Here is a 19360-nt window from a genome sequence, read left to right on the forward strand (position 1 = left end):
ATACTAGCCCAAGCAGTTTTGAGTTAATTCCGGGCTACTCTGAAATGTTTCAGGAAATGTAACATGCCTTCACTCTGTGTGTGGCTTGAATAGGCTTAAAGAAGTGGCAGACACTTCTTCTTGTGTCTAAACACTAACCAAATTGTTAGGATAAGTTTTCATTTAAAACAAAATTTACCCCAAAGAGAACACAATCATTGTTTAATTAAAACTGTGTTTGGTATTACATTTGAATTTACATTAGCATTACAGCTGATCTTGTGTTATTTCAAGTGGACTATTGGTAAATGTTTTAAATAACTTTCCAAATTGAAAAAAAAATCCCTGATTTGCTGTGCTTGACAGTTTTCCTTGTATAAATATTCCCACCATGGCCGCTGTCAAGGTAACGATCTGCTGTCACTGAGCTGGGGTACAGAGAACCCACACAGCTGGCTTTGTGAGCAGCTGTGAGCTGACCCTGGCACACATGTGATTGTTTCTTATTTCAAAAACTACAGAGCAGACATGAATGTCTAAGACCAATGGTTGGGCAAGATTTGCCATTAAAATGAATGAAACAGACCCTTATTAGGAGTTCAAGTCACTGAAACACCCAATGAGTGAGGAAGGACCAGATCCATCTCTATGACATTTGAAGGCCAGCAAAGTCCCCCTTAGGTTTGTATGATAGATGCTATTGCATCAATGATTGATTATTGAGAAGTGTTATGTATCATATAAAGCAAGAAGAAAGAAATTTGAAGGTTTTAGTTATAAAGAATTCATAATTTCTTAAGGAGATAGATAAATTCAACTTGATAGAATAGGTGGGCATTTAGGGGGCAACACTGAAACCTAGGGTAGTGGAAACCTGGAACTCTGAGGGTGACTCTAGTGAGAGTTTCTAGTATTTGAAGGTATGGAGCCTGAACTGTGCATCTTCTGTAACCTGGCCAGGATCCCAGGGGTAGCAATGGGACTCCAACCCAGACACAAAACCTATGACCTACAACCTGTCCTGCCTGCAAGATCCACTGGGTCAATGCTGCTTCAGAGATGCACCAACCCATGACTCTCTAACTTGAGGCCCAAGCCATGAGAGGGTGCTGATGCTTCACATTGCCTGGATGGCTAGAATCCAGAAACTGGATGGCTCTGAGACCTATGATAGAACCAAAAAGGACTTAAAAGAAAACACTCAATGAAACAATTCCTAATGATATTCTGCTATACTTGAAAAATCGGTGCATACCACTATCATTAGAGAGGCTTTCTTCAGAAGCTTATGGGATTAGACACAGACAGCACATTCAAAACATTAGGCAGAGCTTAGGAAATCCCACAGAGAAGGGTGAAGAAGGATTGTAGTAGCCAGAGGAGTAGAGGACACCAGGAGAACATGGCTCACAGAATCAACTATACAGAGCTCATGGGGGCTCACAGAAACTGAAGAGGTATCCATGAAGCTTACATGGGTCTGTCTGTTCTAGGGCCTCTGCATACATACTGTGGTTGCTTAGCTTGGTGTTTTCATTAGACTCCTAACAGTGAGAATGGGATGTCTCTGACTCTTTTGCCTGCTCTTGGGATCCTATTCCTTCTACTGGGTGGCCTCCCCATTCAGTCTTGATGTGAGAGTTTATGCCTGGTCGTATTGTATCTTGTTATGCTGTGTTCGTGGATATTCCGGGATAGCCTGCTCTCTTCTGAAGAGAAATAAAGGTGCTGTGGGTCTGGTGGAGGGAGGAGAGGGGCTGGAAGAAGAGAAAGCAGGGGAGACTGACATGAGGATGTATTATATAAGAGAAACATAAATTAAAAATATATTGCCATATATATTGAACATCACACAGAATTTATGAAGCTGTATACCCTTTATGTCTACTTTAGATTTCATTAAATTGAAAGATTTCTCATGGGCCGTAGATGCTTTGTTATATGCCAATTACTACAGTGCATTTTTTGTCTCTTCTTTTCACAATTATAAGAAAAATTTTCATCCCTCAGCTTCTTCGCTTTTAGTTTATCAAGATGGATACGTTCTGACTACTCTCTTGGTGGACTGATAGATAACTTGATATTTTATGCAGGCTGCAGCTTCAAACTGCAGATGAATGTTCCTGATACATGCACATGCACACACACACACACACACACACACACACACACACACACACACACACACACACACAAATCCCCCCCCCAACAAACGCAATTTATTTCAAGGTCCAAAAGAAACCTCAGAAAGAAGAAAACAGTAATAAATAAATATATATTTTTTTAACAAGGGAAGCATTGCTGTGAAGGGATGCTGCTGATGGCCGCTAGGAAACACAAGTGCCTCGAATTTCACAGATAATAATGGACAAAGATCATTCTGATTGAGGCATCCAGACCTAAGGAGATAAATATAGTATGTCTTCATTTATATGTGGATATTATCTGTTAAGTCAATGATAACAAAACTACAATCTATAAAGCCACAGAGGTTAGGTTTAGAGTAAGGGTCTGTGGGGTACAGACAGATCTTGTTAAGAAAGAAATAGATGTACACATGGACAGACCCAAGGCTCCAGCTGTATGTTGGGCACCAATGGGAGGAGAAGCCCTTGGTCCTGCCAAGGCTTGATGCCCCAGTGTAGGGGAATGTCAGGCGGGGGGTGGGAAGGGGGTGGGTGGATGGGTGGGGAGGAACATCCTCAGAGAAGAAGGGGGATGGGGATGGGATGGGGGGGTTCATGGATGGGAAACTGGGAAAGGGGATAACATTTGAAATGTAAATTAAATATATCCAATTATACATATATATGTATATATGTAAAGAGAAATAGAATAGACGGCTATGGATGCATGTGGGGATGGAATAATAGGATCAAATAGAGGGGGGAAGGAGATGAGAGAAAATTTAGAGAGATATCTAATATATATACATATACATATACATATTTGAAGGCAATCTAAATAAAATTGCAAACTTATGGGATGACACAGCACCAACTGTACATCTGTTGTCACCAAATGATGAAGTGTTCGGTACCAGAATTGGGTTACATCTAGTGGAGTTGTTGGTAATAGGGGCCCTATGGAAATCCCCAAATAACTTAGACTGTTGACAAGACTAGACTGTTATTCTCCAACAACTAATGTCAAGGCCTCATGGCTGAAGGCAGCTTCTGTACAAATCGCTGAACATGGAGAAGTGGGACTCTTGCCTATGTGTTGCCCCTATGTTTAGGATCTTTGCATACCTTCCATATTACCAAAGGAGAAACATAAACACTGAGTCAGCCATAAAATCTTTGGTCTATAGTTCTGCCCTGCCTGGGAGATATGCTAGGGCTATGGTGGCACAAAGCTTGTGGGAATAACCCACCAATATCTGATATAATTAAGGTCCACTCCCTAAGAAGGAACCTATACCTGATACTACTTGGCAGACCTAGACCCTGAAACCAGATAGCCCACGGACCCGAGGTAAAGCCAAACACACACACCAAAACAGGAGAACAACAAAACGTCAAAACTGTAGCAATACAATGCCTCCTGATGACATTCTGCAATACTCATAGGTCAATGCCTTGCTCAGTCATCACAAAAAGAAGCTTCCTTCTGCAGAAAATGGGATGGAAACAGATACAGACAGCCACGGATAGATACACAGAGACTACAAGACCTTGGAACACGCAGCTCTAAGTGGAATTTCCCTATCAAATCCCTCTCTTCGGTGCTTGGGGAACCCTGTGGAAGAGAAAGCAGAAAGAGTACAAGAGCCAGAGGGGTTAGAGAACATTAGGAAAACAAGGTTCTATGAACCCACACAATCAAAGCTCATACGAACTCATAAAGACTGAGACAGATTGCACAGGGTTTGCAGGGGTCTGCCCCAAGTTTAGTGTTTTTATAGGACTCCTGAGTGTGCAAACGAGTGAGCATCTGATTTTTGGCTTCTCTTGGGCTCTTTTCCTTCTGTTTGTCTTGTCTAACTTCGATGTGTTCATTTTGTTTTGTCATGTTATATTTTATTAATATTTCTTAGAAACCTGTTTTTTTTTCATAATGAGAAACAAAAGGGAATGGATGTACATGGGAGGGGTGGTGGGGAAGAAATGGGAGGAGCAGGGGGAGGGAAAACAAGTAAAGGAAAGAAAAGAGAGAAATATTTCTCATCTGGCCTGAAAAATCTTCCCTCCAAAATCCAAACTCTGCCTAAGAAAAGCCCCAACACCAGGCATGTGAAGCCCTCCTTTGAGTTGTTGGGTAGGTTTGTCTAAGAGATTCTCAAGATATTATGGACTATTGCTGTTAGCCTTGGTTGGCTCCTAGATGTGGAGGGTAAGTCCCTAGTGCTGAAGAGGCTTTGTGTTTAGACACAAGTCCCAGAACTAGAACTGACCTGAACGCCTCCTCCATGACAATGGCTTTCATGGTACCAGAAAGCACAACCCAAGGTTCCAAAGGAAGGGTGCGACCAAGAGTCCTATCCAGACATGATGCCTGTGAATCATGACGATGACTGGCACGGCATTTAAGGGCTTGGTAGTGGCACCAGCAGGTCTCTAATCAGACTTAAGACACTCTCAACAGGAATGAAAACTATGCCTGGTACCGGAAACCTACCCAACTACTCAGAGGAAGTGAAGCCAAGGAAGTTGGAAGACAATGTACAATCATGACTTTGCTCAACCAGAATAATCCCAGCTATGCTATAAATAATTTGTCTTTATATTCATAGATAAGTGTAGTCTTCTCCCTTTGTCATGGAAACGTCTCTTTGCAGCAGATAGAGACCATGACAGAAAGCCACAACCAGTCGAAATGTAGAATTATGGAGCCATTTCCCATATTTCTACAAATTACTCTTGCAACTAAAAATGGTCAAGGACTATTGCAGGAGAGAGGCAGGAAGAGTCAGAAAATCAGGAAGTTTGCTGTGAGGTTGTGTCTTCTAGGAATGTCAAAAGCCAAACACATAAAGTCACACCAACATGATGTTCTAAACGTGAGCAGAACAAGAACAAGAGAAGGCATGCTACAGTGGATGGAGAAGAGCCTAGTAGGCCTCGAACCTTCACAAAAAGCTATGGGTCAGTGAGGAATGCCGAGTGGCAGAAGCCATCCTCTTCCAGGGAAGAACACACCAGCTGGTTGGTCCATCACAAATGGCCAGTCCCGAAAACATGCACACAAAGAACATTACACAGACTGAGCAAGTTGTACTGAGGAATACACATGTGTGGACATGAGTACATATTCATGTAAAAACAATCAACGAAAAGAAGAGGCCATGAATTTGAAAGAGATCAAGGAGGGGTGTATCGATGGGTCCAGAGAGAGGAAATGTAAAAGGAGATATTATAATCTCAAATAATAAAAGACGTTATCAAAAAGAAAAATGTCAACAAAACTGAATGAACTAATACAGCCTATCAATTCTTCAGGAGAATCAAAAAGGAGACAGTATGCTCCTTTAGATTCTTTTTATTTTAAAACTCTTACACCAGTATCCCTGTTGCTTCTAAACTGTTAAAACATAGCTCTTACCCATTTGAACCAAGATTTCATATTGAAAAATCTTAAGCCAAATTTTAAATTCCAATGTATTTCAACTTTGTTCCTCTATTGAAGAACATATAGAAGGTATGTTGGGGGGAATGTTCCTTATTCTTGTAGGTATAATAACCCAGGGCTGGCTTATTCATAAGTTGTTTACAACAGCATCAGATAGTAACCTGGTGGTACACTCTAGGATTATAGTATGAAAAAGATGGTGCTCTCTAATAGGTAAAACAAATAATTAAGAAGATCACTCTTTACATAGTTTGGACAGGCCTTCAGGAAACAAAGCATGCTCGATTTGAATTGAGAATATATCTTACAAGAGGGAGCAGATGCTATCAGTTCCAAGAACTTTACATTGTAGAATGCAGTGTGGTGTGGGTCACTGTAGAGGACAGTGCCTTTAGAGACATAGCCGCCCTTGTCCTCCCACACAGAAAGACCAGGAGCAATATTGTTTGGACCTCATTCCCATAGGCAGTCTCCTGATAGTATTGCCAACCAAACCTAATAAAAAGCCAGAACATTCTTGACCCTCGACATAGGCCAAAGAAAAGAAACTCTCATGCTAGCAAAATAGTGAAGAGTAGGAAAGGAATCCAGAGGGACAAATGAAAGGTGTTTTAAGAGATGGTTTTGAGAGAGTGTAATTGGCACAGAACACAGCTACTCATTTTGATAAGTTTTTGGTGTTGTTGTTAAAAAACAAGAATTACTTAGACCCTAATTTCTGCAGGGTTTTTATTAGAAACACTGCTATGCTCAATTTCATATTTTTAGAAGCAGGGTTAGAATCTGAACTTGATGCACGATAAAAGGAGGAGGTGTTTCAGAGTCCACATAAATATTAGGAAGAAGAGTTGGCCCTCTCTCCCCTGGCTCACTTTGTGTGTGTGTGTGTGTGTGTGTGTGTGTGTGTGTACGCGCGCGCGCGCACGTGCGATGTGTGGTATGTTGTAAGAGGATAGATGAATTTATGAACAAGACAAAGATAAGAATTCACATTATGCCATGAGCTAGGCAGCATCTGAAACCTAGATATCATCTGTAAATCATGATATGAAATCACACCATAGCATATAATGTATAGATACTGTTTTGATACAGAATCACATGAGCATCACTGGGAATGTGGAAAGAGTGAAAAGCCAGGAACTAGAGAGATTCAAGGTGTAAACAAGACAGTGGTAATTTGGGGTACCACCAGAAACTGCAAGGTAATTTCATGCTTGCCCTGTCTGCACTTTTAGACTCACCATGAATCAAGCAGCAGCACTATCTACCCCTAATGTGGACATGAAAATGCTAGAGTCCAAAGACAAGAGATACTGAAATTTCCTGGGCCAGAACTAAATTAGTCACTACAATAGAAGAATCACTGTAGTGAAGAAATCCTGTTACAAGAGGATATTAGCACAAAAGCTTGGAATACCTAAGAAAGAATTCACAGATCCTATGAAGCTCAAGAAGAAGGAAGACCAAAATGCAAATGCTTCATTCCTTCTTAGAAGGGAGAACAAAATGCAGGAGAAAATACAGGGACAAAGACTGGAACAGAGACTGAAGAAAAAGATCATTCAGAGACTGCCCCACCTGGGAATCCATCCCATATGTGGCCACCAAACCCAGTCACTACTGCTGATGACAAGAAGTGCCTGCTGACAGGAGCCAGATATGGGTGTCTCCTGAGAGGCTCTGCCAGAGCCTTACTGATACAGATGAGGAGGGTTGCAGCTAACCATTGGACTGAACGAGGGGACTTGTTCAGAGAAAAGACTGAAAGAGCTGAAGGGGTTTGCAACCCCATGGGAAGAACAACAATATCAACCAACCAGACCCCACCAGAGCTCCCAGGGACTAAACCACCATCAAAGAGTATGGAGGGACCCATGACTCCAGTCACCTATGTAGCAGAGGATGGCATTGTCCAGCATCAATAGGAGGAAAAGCCCTTGGTCCTGTGAAGGCTCATTTCCACAATGTAGGGGAATGCCTACATGTTGAGATTGGAGTGAGTGGGTAGGAGGAAGCATCCTCATAGAAGGAGGGGGAGGGAGAGGGGGGAGAGGTTGTGGGAAATAGAAGGGAAAGGGGATAGCATTTGAAATGTAAATACAGAAAATATCTCATTTAAAAAAAGGGAAAAAAAGTAATGAGTACCAAAAAAGATAAGGAAGATCTCTGCAGCATACAAAGTATTAATAACACATTTTAAGAGCATATACAAGATTGTACAATATAAATAAAACTTGATAAAGTAGAGGTGAAACAGAAGGTAGAAGAAAATGAACATTAGAGCCAATTCATGAAGCAGTAGGATCAGAGCTTTGGGAGTCTAATACAAGCTGTACGTTCTAAGGTAGATATTTCCAGTGCATACAAGCAACAGAGGAGACTAGAAACATCTAATACAGCAGTACATGTAGAATATAAATGATACAATCCCAGTTGTACTTCTCGCTGCCCAACACAAAGAAAGACTTGGAAGAATTAGGCACAGACCAAAGGACAAGAATAAAAACTTTCAGAACAAAATAAAATATTTGAATTTCATTCTTTACGATCACATGAATATCAACTTTCGGGCGGGTAGTACCACAGTATTTGATATTTTCATGTTATGTATAACCTTTCCCCACAAATATGGCTTCTTTCAACCCCTAGTGTTTTGTCATGCTTCTGTTTTACTATGGCAAAGAAATGATACCATTGCCTGTGATGACGCTGGTGTCCCCCATCAGCTTGCCCACAGGGTACAGCCCACTATTCTCACTACTGTGTTTTTCACAAAGACATTTTTCTGTAGCATAGCAATGTGCTTTTCTTTGTTTTCTTCCTTTAAAAAAATCAACCGTAGTTCACAGAGTAGTTCTCAAAACACTTTGCTTTTGTAAGTAATTTTCAAGTAGCACATGCCTACTAGTTGGGCTTTTACATCGACGGTTGGGATCTTGAATCCACATTAGTTTCAGTATCTACAAAAGGTACTAACTCCCTGCCCCATTCCCCGGGGCATTATTCCGTGTTTTACTTTAGTCTGTTCTCATCAGTGATAACTTATCGTCCAATCTCAGAGGCCATTGTTTGTGAAGCTGAGGTCCAATGTTGGTAAGGAACACACTCTCTATAGCCCGTAGAAGCTGTGTCACAAAAGCACAGATAGTTTTACGACTTCATTTCAGAGATGTTAAAGTGAGAAAAAAGTTTCACTTATTATCAGCTACATTGACCTTATCCTTTTACACTATACATGTTTTATATAAAAATGTAGATTAGAAAAAGTGGAGCACAAATTGAACTCAGTAAACAATCCTATAGTTAGCTCTTCCAGTGTCTAAAGAGAAAGGAAGTCTGAGCGCTATACTGCAGGTGTGTTTTCCCAAGGTCATTTCCCAAGTAGTAGCTCCTGAAATGGATAACGAAGAGTTGATTGTTGTAAAAGGCATCTTTCTAAAAACAAACAAACAAACAACAACAAAACCACCTATCACCATGTTCAAAGAACAGAATCTGCATTTCAGAGATGAAGCAGAAGTAATTTAGTTCAGACGAGGAGCCGCCGCTGCTTAGGAACACGGGTTTCTACTCACCTGAGCCTTCAGTGAAGTTGCTGATGACAGAACTGCCCCCAGCTGAGCTGCATCTCTTGCCGTCTTTGAACTGCTGCCTCCTTCTAGCCCACTGGTCTATTGCTTCTTCCTGGGAACCATCGCTGGCTCTTCCGCCCCTTAGAGCCAATTCCTGTGAGAGCTTCCGGGGGTTATTGATCTCCAAATTCTGATCTAAGTTAAACCATATTAAATATCAAAGTGAGACATCAATTCAAGATGGGATATGTGTTGGTATTCCGTCTAAGCTCCACCCCCACAGCTACCTGGGAACAGCCAGGTATGCTCCGCCCCACAGTTGCCTAGCAACAGCCAGCTGTGCCTGACTATATAAGGGGCTGCTTGCCCCCTCCTCCCTCTTTTGCTCTTGCTTCTCTGCTCTCTTCCCCTCTGTCCCTGTCCCTTTTCCCCCCATTCCCCCTTTCCCTCCACGTGCTCATGGCCTGCCTTTCCTCTCCTCTCCTCTTATTAAACCTGTCCACGTGGCACCATGTTGGCTTGGCATGTTCTGTCCCCCGCACAGGCCGAGGTTTAAACCCTAACAATATGAATCAGGGTTTTAAACATAGAATTGCAAAAAACTTTTCGGTTCCTTCGTGGTCCACTTGTTAAATTGGAGAGAGCAAAAGAGATGAAAATTAAGATGTAGGTTTGTATAGTCTCAAACTACTGCCTTCTGTCATTTATAAGCAATGACTGAATTATTAGAAGAAAAATCTTACCAATAAAATATCATGGTGCAATTCTAACTGAAAAAAAAATAAAAAAAAAAAAAAAAGAAAACCTGGAACACAGAAACATAAAACTCAAAACCTAGAAAATAATTTCATAATTTAGAATTGCTTAAAATTTTACCTTCTCGGCAAACCACATGGTTTTGAAACCTTGATTGGTTTATTCTGATCCTAGGAACACATGAGTTTTTGTAATTTTTCTTTGTTTCGATTTAGAATCCTCTCATATATTCAAATTGGGAGAGAGCACATGTCCTGTGCTACGCATGCTTTCGTGTATACCTAAGTACCGAACTCCACCAATTACAAATTATAAATTTATACTCCTGTTGCTTGGTACTCTTAGATTTGCAAAAAAAAAAATCGAGAAATCTCGCCCAACCTCGTGGTATGTACATGTAGCAGTTAGGTTGCGCCGACTGTACATCACTACAGTCATGGGGAAAGGGGACATACATCGAGGAGGCGCCTCCATCAGACTGGACTGTAGCGCGTCTGCGGGGCATTTGCTTGATTAAAGACTGACGTGGGAGTGCCCAGGCGCCTGCAGGCACTGCTACCCCTATGTTTGCTCTTTGGTTGTGTGAGAAAGCAAGCTGAGCCAGCCAGAACAATCAAGTAAGCAGGGTCCCTTCACAATCTCCACCCAAATTGAGGCTTTCAGCTTTATTCCTGCCCTGACTCTTTCAATATCGACTCTGACATATAAGCCAAAAGACCCTTCCCTACCCCAAGTTGATTTTAGTCCGTGTTTTATTTCAGCAAGAGAGACACAAATTAAACCAATAATTAAATCCATTCTACTAATGTGCAGTGCTGTCAATTCAATCAGTGATTAAATATAAATACCTCCCCAAATTCAAGTTTACTACCGCTTTTCCTCATATACCTCAACTAGATAGAGAGTTTGGTGTGAGGTTTTTAACCTAGGTCTCATCTCTTTCCATGGGTGTGCATATCCGTAGTTTCATGAATATCCAGTGTATGCATTGAGTTTTTTTGTGAATCAGGTGATGTTGTGGGGCTGGTTTGCAGACACTAAAGCTCCTGGTGGAACCTTGTCAAAACATAAGCTCTCAGTTTAGTAGGACGATGTATTAATTCATGAAATGCAAACGTTTAAACAAATGTTACGGTTTGAACATATGTGCCCCTGGAAAGCTCCTATTTTGGAAATCAAGACCTAATGTAATCATGTTTGAGATATTGAGACTTTAGTAAGTGATGAAATCTTGCCTTCCTTGACCTCACGGATAGGGTAATGTCCCATATAATTTCTGAAAAAAAAACTAGCCCGACCGTGTTGCCTTTCTGTCTTCCACAGCACACGTAGCAGGAGAGGAGATCTCTGCATCAGGAAGAAGGCACACCACCACACTAAACACCGATTCTTTCACCCCGACTCTCCCAGCTTCCCCATGTTTGTTCTTTGAAAATGATCTCATTACTGAAATTTTGCCATATGGCATTGTGACTGGATGGGCACCTTTAGAGCGGATGTGAAAGTAGTCCCCTTGGGAGTAGGGGGCATCCAGGAAGTGGGGGAGAAGAAGGGAATTGGAGTGGCACCGGGCCCAAATTGGGACAGGTTGGGCTTTTCACATCAAGAAGCACATGCATGGGGAGTCCCAGGTTCGCCATAAGTTATTTCATTGGAAGCTATCGCAATAGTTGTCATTCTGCGTAAGAGAATAGAGGGGTCTCATTCATCTCTCTGTTCCTAAGTATTGATTATAAGCTAGGGATCAAAGACCTCGAATCCATGGCCTTTGCCAGGTCTCTTACAATCACTTGTTTCTTTTTTTTAGAACTACAGGGAAGTCAACTATTGTATAAACGGCATGCAAATTTTGTGTCATATTACATATAAGTCACTGTTTAATCATGGCTATGTCTACACCGTATAAAATATCACTGAATTCTTTTTTTTTTCCAGAGCTGAGGACTGAACCCATGGCCTTGTGCTTGCTAGGCAAGCGCTCTACCACTGAACTAAATCCTCAGCCCCTTACACTGAATTCTTTTTATTGTCTGCCATTTTCTCAGGCTCTCAGACTGACCTGGTTTGAGTTCGAGCTCTCTCTCTCTCTCTCTCTCTCTCTCTCTCTCTCTCTCTATATATATATATATATATATATATATATATATATATATATATATATATATATATATTTATATAGTAGACCTCCTGGTTTATTGGCATAGATCTTATGCACAGGTTTCAGCTGATTTTTCTCCAAAGAAATTCTACTCCAAGAAGACTATGGCTTATCTGGTAAAGAACTTCGAACTTCATTTCTTAAAGGGGTTAAGACACATGCCCTTTCCTTTCTACTGCACGACTCTCTAACTACCTGACATGCCCAGCCTTGTATCTGGGCTTCTTGATTTGATGCATGTACACAGACTTTGAGTGGGAAAGGATCTCTTGCAAAATGCAAATACCAGGGCTTTTTTGTGCTTACAAAGATGTCTTTTTTAAACTTCTGGTGAAACAACCCCCAAATCCTTCAAAACACTGCCTATCCTGAAAAGTTTGTGTGATTCTGGCTTGAAAGGGCAGGACAATAATAGTATTGATAAAGTCTAAAAGTGCTCATAGGAAAACCAAAATTATGAAAGTATTTATACATTTAAATAGAATTTCTGTAACTATTTTATTGATGAACTGCTTTCTGTCTAAAAGTACATGGGTATCGGTAGCAGGGTATTACCCAGAGCAACCTGATATCACTTCCCTGAATTCAATCAACAAACACTCACTGAGTCTTGATTTTAAAGAGCAGGCACTGTAGAATGCTGTAGATGCATAACTGATACGAAAAGGAAAAAAAAATAAAACCAACCTTCATGAAACGTACAATTTAATTGGTAAGGATAATATAAACAAGTAAAATATACAGAATATTAAAAACAAGAAAATGCTATATATGAAAGTAAAATTTGGAAAAAGGATGAACTCAGGCAAGAGCAGCTCAGACTGCAATTGGAAATTTGGTTTCTGAAAACTTCTTACTGTGATTATTATGTGAAGAAAAACCCATAAGGAGACATAATAAGAATGACCCTGCAACATCAAGGGGAAGTGGGGGAAGGGGTCATGAAACTGCGAGGAGAGGAGGGAGGGGGCTGTGATCAAAATGTAATGCGAATGAATAAATAAAGTAATGAAAATAAATAATGACCCTGTGGGAATATGGAAAAAGACTGGTCCAAACTGCAGAAGCACCTGTGGTAAGGAAGTATGGTGGATAGAAGGTTCTAGAAGGTCAAATAGATAAAATGCACCCGGAACAGATTTATCAAGGGGAGAAGAAGTAAAAGATCTTAGGAACAGATTTTTTTTTTTTTTTTTTTTTGCCGAAATGTAGGGAGCCGTGGTTGTTTACCAAGCAGGGGCAATTTCAGTTTATTGAGAGTAATCTCGTTTGTGGTTGGATTTTTATTTGGAGTTTTAACTGGGTTGGGAGAGGCAGTCTATGGAGCAGCACACTTCTGGGAATAAGGAAGACAGCTTGAGAGGGATGTTCATTGAGGTGAGCACATGTCCCCTCCGGGAAGCCTAAGTGCTCACGCTCTAGGTTCCCTCGCAGTTCTAAATAACTTCGCGCTGACACAAATCTTGGAATTGATGGGAATGGCCTGGTATCTGGAACCCCACAGGTCCTGGCAGGCAGCCACTGGAATCAGCAGGTTTTGCATTAGGGTTTTGCTACAGTGGAGGGAATTGTGCAGGTTTTATATATATATATATATTTTAGATGATTCACTTTTCATAAATCAAATTTCACATTTTACAGCAACGTTTATGTAGTGGATTATGCTTCTTGTATTTTATTACTACTCTTAATTAAAAAAAAAAAACAACAACAACAACTTTGGAGTAAATAATGTTTCTCCTGCTTTTAAACTCTTTCATCAAAAGAGAATGGGAGAACAGGAGCGACGGTGTCTTTCATAAGTTTCTTCGTTCTCAGTCTCATTTCTGAGCACACTGGGCGTGCCACCCGGGATTTGGAAGACGGCTTCAATTTATACCATGAAATAATGCTAACATTAACTATTAAATGATTTGGACTCATTGAGAAACACAGGGATCTTTTATGAAGGGACCAGAACGACGTTTTTGCAGTTCCAAGATTGAAACCAGACAGACAGCATTATGTACTTATGAGAAAGCTTCCATATTCACCCTTCCTGGGGTCTCAAGAGCACCTGGGTTGTATCAACTGTTTGAGGAAGACCAGGCAACACAAAACAGAGGTTGGAGGGTGGTTAGAGTTAAAGGTCCTATGGATGGTTCAGTCGGGATTAGTTAAGGGTGTTTCTGGTTTTTGTCCTTGGTTTAATTACTATTCCACATATCCTCTAGAGACATGAAAAACCCTGCCCGGGCAACAACCAGCAAGGCTTAAAAGCAACTTCACTACAAGCATATTCTTCCTATTCGCTTAAACACGCTTACCTTGCAAGGTCAGAAGAATAGTAGGCTTTTTGAGAGTGGAACAGACTAACATTTTTAACAAAACTGATCTGCCAATATATCAATCTTTTAGAGGAAAAAAATTATATTAAGCTGCAGCTATGGTGGTTTTTCTACACACTTATGGCTAGAGTTGGTGTTAGTGTAAAGAAACAGGCTGACAGATTCTCCCTCATATTGGTCTAACTCTAAAATGCTCAATACATTTCACCAATAAAGAAAAATTATCCCAAGCAGTAGATTACTTCACCCAACACTGTTCAAATCTCCTACATATAACAATAATAAAATCTAAACATCCCGCATAGCCCAGTGTACCTTTGAGGGCCTTCTGCTTCTGAGGTGACAACGGTATGTCCACAGGGTGGTAGGAAGCTTCTGTGAAGGTCCTTTCATTTCCACTTTCCTCAGGGTGCACCGTTGACACGGTCCTTTGGCACTCTGCTAACTCCTGTCGGAAGTTGCTCAGTCCACAGATATCGCGGTCTCCATTCCTGGTTGGGTCTTCATCACTGGTTAGTGTCTTATCAAGAAGAAACAGCTTTTCTGTAGTGTGTCCGACACAGGCAGACTCAGTAGTGTTTTGGGCAAATTTCATTTGAGAGCCGATTTCATTTTGATTCTCGCTAGTTAAGTCTTCAAAATCTTGGTGGCATGCATTCTCCACCACGGCTGTAGCGTGGCATGTGTCGTCTTCGACGTTTTCCAGATAGCTGGTCAACTCTCCAGGGTTTCGTATTGCCACGGGAGAGTTAGAATCAACTGCGCCTTCTTTGTAATTTTGAGTAGTGAGTCTCTGTTCTAGCTCATCAGTTAGGAAGGCCGAGGCTGGCACTTCCGTTCTGCTGAGGCCTGCCCTCCCTACATGATGTGCATGACCCTCTGTTTGATCCCATTCCACAGAGCTGCGAATATCGCCACGACGTGAGGTCTTGGAGACTAGACTGCTGCAGGATGCGGTCCTGACAGCTGGACTCCGTGGGGTCTTCCTTTCTAACGGTTGTGTGTTTGCAGAAGAGTTGCCATGTAAAATAGCCTTGTTAATATCTCTATAATGTACTTTCTCTTGCTCTGTCTCAAACTCAATGTATTGGCTACAGGAAAATGTGCTCCCCGGAGTCTCTCCAGGTTTTGAGCATCTGGTGCCCCAGTGAGATGGACTGAGTAAAGGAGAAGCTTTTGTAGCCTCTTCGCTGACAGAAGATATAGAATTTGAGCTCTCATAGCCTTCTCCTGGCAGAGTTCTGTCACCTCTGCAGCCAATGCTTTCTGCTTTTTCTCCCAAGAGCAGCAAGGTTAAACAAGACAAAGGACAAAACTCAGATTCTGAGGCATCTTGAACGGGAAGCATGCCGCCCATGGCACTTAGGGGACCATTTGTTCCTGCTGTGCATAGCGGTACTTGGGATTCTGAGGTGATATTTTCCCTGACATCAGAGCTGCTTTTTCTCTCTTCATCCACATCCCTAGAACCCTCAAAAGACATTTTACTTAAATCCCCATTACTTAAACTTGTGGTCCTTAAGGTTTCCGAAGAGGGAGGAAGGCAAGTGTCAGCTGTGAGGCAGTGCTGCCCCAGGGGCTTGTCTTGAGTAATTTGTAAGACCTTCTGCTGAGAGGTATCAGAATCTCTCTCTTCAGAGTCACTCGGGGCCGAAGGTGGTGTGCTGGGTTTCTTTGTCTCTCTCCTGGGAGGTGAGCTTAGAGAAGCTACAACTGTGTCTGAATTCTTTTTCTGGTCAGTATTCACACTACAGGGAGCATCAGGCAAAGCCTCTGAATTCTGGTTCTGGTTTCCAGGCCTCTGTTTTTCCACGAGATTTATGCCAGGCTGTGAAGGAGACTCACGGGGTTCATTCGTGGTGTGATTCAGGGAACCTCTGCTACGTTTCGCCGATTTTCCTATGCTTTTAGGATGAGATACATTGATGGATATGTTCTGTTCTTTACTTACATATTTAACCACAATTTCTTTTCCTACAATGCTTATGTTCATTGAAGGGACCTCACTTCTAGACATCTCTCTTACTTGTGTAGATGGAACCCTATCTTCTGCCCATACAGACCTGTATTTGGAGAAGCGACGCCGAGATTTGGAGGCTCTCCATACTTGCTGGATGGAACAATGTTGGTGACATGTTGGACGTCGCCTTTTGGTGAGGAACTGTGCTCCTGTTTTGTAGAAAACGTTTTCTGTGGTTTCCACTTGCACATTGAAAGTCCCACATTTGACTTCTCTAATAAATTTGCCTTTGGCTGGCTTTAAGACTTCTACTGTGCTAGCGAAATCCTGTGTTGTAATTTTCCCTGGTAACGATTTTTCACGGTCATTAAACATGGCCACCGATAAGACTTCCTCTAGCTGATGAGAGACGACTGGAGGAGGATAACCATTCTCCATCCTCTTCGGTATGTTGTTGTCAGATGAAGCTTTTTTTTTCATCTTTGATGAGAAAGGAGGAGTTCTGTTTTCCATTTATAGAAGCAGATATATAATCATCTCCACTTTCCTTCAATTTCCCTAATGCCCTAGTCTGATGAAACACAGCCTCTGAAGTGTGTCCCTTGATGTCCTCCTCAAAATCTTTTACATTTTTGGGGCATGCTGGACCAGATGGCTGAGATGTACCTAAAAAACGAAGGAGAGAGGAAAGAGAAATGTTTCATGTCCACTTAGAGAACAGATGTTCTAAATCATAGGATGAGTATAAGAATATCATCTGTAATCATTTTGGGTAATAGTTTCCATTGGTTTCCATGAAAGTTCTGTCCAAATAAATGTCTTATTTTACATGATTATCCTAGGGTACAGAATAACCTGGTAGTTTAGAGGATACATTTAAGATAATTGCTGAAATTGAATTAAATTCAAAAGAAATGGATGCAACTAATTTTTAAATGCAACTTTTAAATGTCCTGAAATTTAAATGTAGCATTCTTCCACAGGCTATGCTTAACTCCATGAAATTCCACAGAGTTGAAGATCCTGGTGAAAAGGATGCAGGGGAACTTGGTATGGCTCAGAGTCTGCCTTTCAAGTACATCACATGCACTCCACTGCCTTAAACTCTTTCTAAGGTATCTTCACAAATTCAAATTCCCAGGGCATCCAGGCAACGTTAATAAATAAGGAAGTCTTGGCACCCATATTTATCTCTGGCCAATATTTGCTGTGTGGAGGGGGATCACTTACTGCTAGATTCACCCATTTCCCAGGACAGCCCTTAGAATCTCTGCTCATTTCCTCTGATCTAACCTCGCTATTGAGGATCGGATTGCTTTGCTAAATCTCTGTCCAAAGCTGAGGTCAACGCAGGCAGACAGCATGGACACCTAAGGATTATCAGCAGACATCGTGCAATCGTTTACTATTTACTAAAATGAAATATTTTACTTTTACTTTATGAAGTTGGTTACCATAGATACGAGGCATCTACTCTTATATAAAGATACTGTGAACAAAACATATTGTATTTCAAATAATATGTAAAGAGATTGTTGAAGAAAACGGAAAAGAATGAAAATGGCTACTAGTACCATGGTAGTCAATGAAGCAGATGTCCCAAAGCATTCATAGTTTAAATATCATGTGCCATTAATTAATTAATTAATTGTGTGTGTATGTATGCTACACACATGCACGCACACAAACACACGCACGCACGCAAGCGCGTACGCACGCATGCGCATGGGCAACTGTGCACCTCGATGTACACGTAGAGGTCAGAAGACAATTTGAGGGAATCAGTTTTGTTGAGGTGAAAATAAAAAGGCATGTGTCGTGTTCCTGCAGGGACTGCTCTGTGCTTTCTCTCCAGGGTTCCCTCTGACCTGGACGGTCCACAAGCTGATCACTCATAGTACCCTTGATGGGTTGTTACCACACCAGGCATACACATCCCAGTTCCATAGCAGGCTTGGTGTATCCTGCCACCGCACATTCTCTTGAACTCAATTAAATTGCCACATGAAGGAACACACCACACAATAACCTCTGATCCAGTTGATAAGATATAATTTGCCCATCTAGACAGCACAAAATCCTGTACACACCCATTTCTTAAAAATAGTCATAACAATCTGTAACTATGCGCAGAGAAGAATCTTAACATCTGCCGCCATGTTCTCCCAGCTCCTCCTCCTCGCTCCGGCCCCCCTCATGTGTTTCTCCCTCCCTTCTAAAACCTCTGTGCCTGCCTCTCTTCCTTCTTGTCCAATGACAGGCCTTGTTTTATCTTGTCTGTCTTCACCTGAATAATGACATTAAACTACACAGTTTGTGTGACATTGAACTCAAGTCACACAATTTGGTGACAAACATACTGAACCATCTCACTGGCTCATCAAAAGGGATTATTTTAAAAAAGAAAAACTGATTTTTTAATAAATTTATTTTAAATGTTACAAATTTAAAACTAATATACATATATTTATACAGAGTCTACATTAGTTACATGGATTCCTAGACAAGAAAAGTAGGAAAAGTATACCGCAGTAGCTGGGAGACTCTGACCACACCCATTTGTCCCTCTTCAGCCCTAAAGGAAGAGCTACTGTTGGTTGGTACTAGGATAATTTCTATAAGCCTGCTTACAACTGGGAAACTGTCATGTGGCTGGTATGGAAGAGGAGACAAGGAAAAAAATCACTCTAAAGGCCATTTACAATCAATCACAATCAATCACGGACACAGTAGCAGTTTATGGATGGACAGACTTCCTTCCACAACTAAAGAGTATGATTGGTTCTTACAGTATTGCATGCCAAGGGCAGTTCAGTATACAGTCCACACTGTTTGATATTTTTACACTTGTAATAATTTTTAGTTGATTGTAGCAGATAAGTCAAGAAGGTTACGTAGCAATGTATTCACAGCAGATTTTAATAATGAGGTGGAAGCTTGAATGACTCTGCTGAGATTGTTGTCTATGTTAAATTCTATTTAAAAGCTTTTAGCCCATGATACAAATAAGTAATCAGTGATGTGGGAATACATT

At 41.2% G+C, this 19360-nt stretch overlaps 1 protein-coding gene across 1 annotated transcript in view; it reads right to left on the reverse strand.

Annotated features, from left to right (window-relative positions):
• The window catches only part of Pdzph1 (PDZ and pleckstrin homology domains 1), a 141106-nt gene that overhangs the window by 109830 nt on the left and 11916 nt on the right, over window positions 1-19360 (reverse strand). The window contains 3 exon segments of the mRNA NM_001402237.1: window positions 9129-9320; window positions 14682-16802; window positions 16804-16992. Coding sequence (NP_001389166.1) covers window positions 9129-9320; window positions 14682-16802; window positions 16804-16992 — 2502 coding nt within the window.

Source organism: Rattus norvegicus, chromosome 9 (genome assembly GCF_021556685.1).
Source record: "Rattus norvegicus strain SHRSP/BbbUtx chromosome 9, alternate assembly SHRSP_T2T, whole genome shotgun sequence".
NCBI classification, from domain to species: domain Eukaryota; kingdom Metazoa; phylum Chordata; class Mammalia; order Rodentia; family Muridae; genus Rattus; species Rattus norvegicus.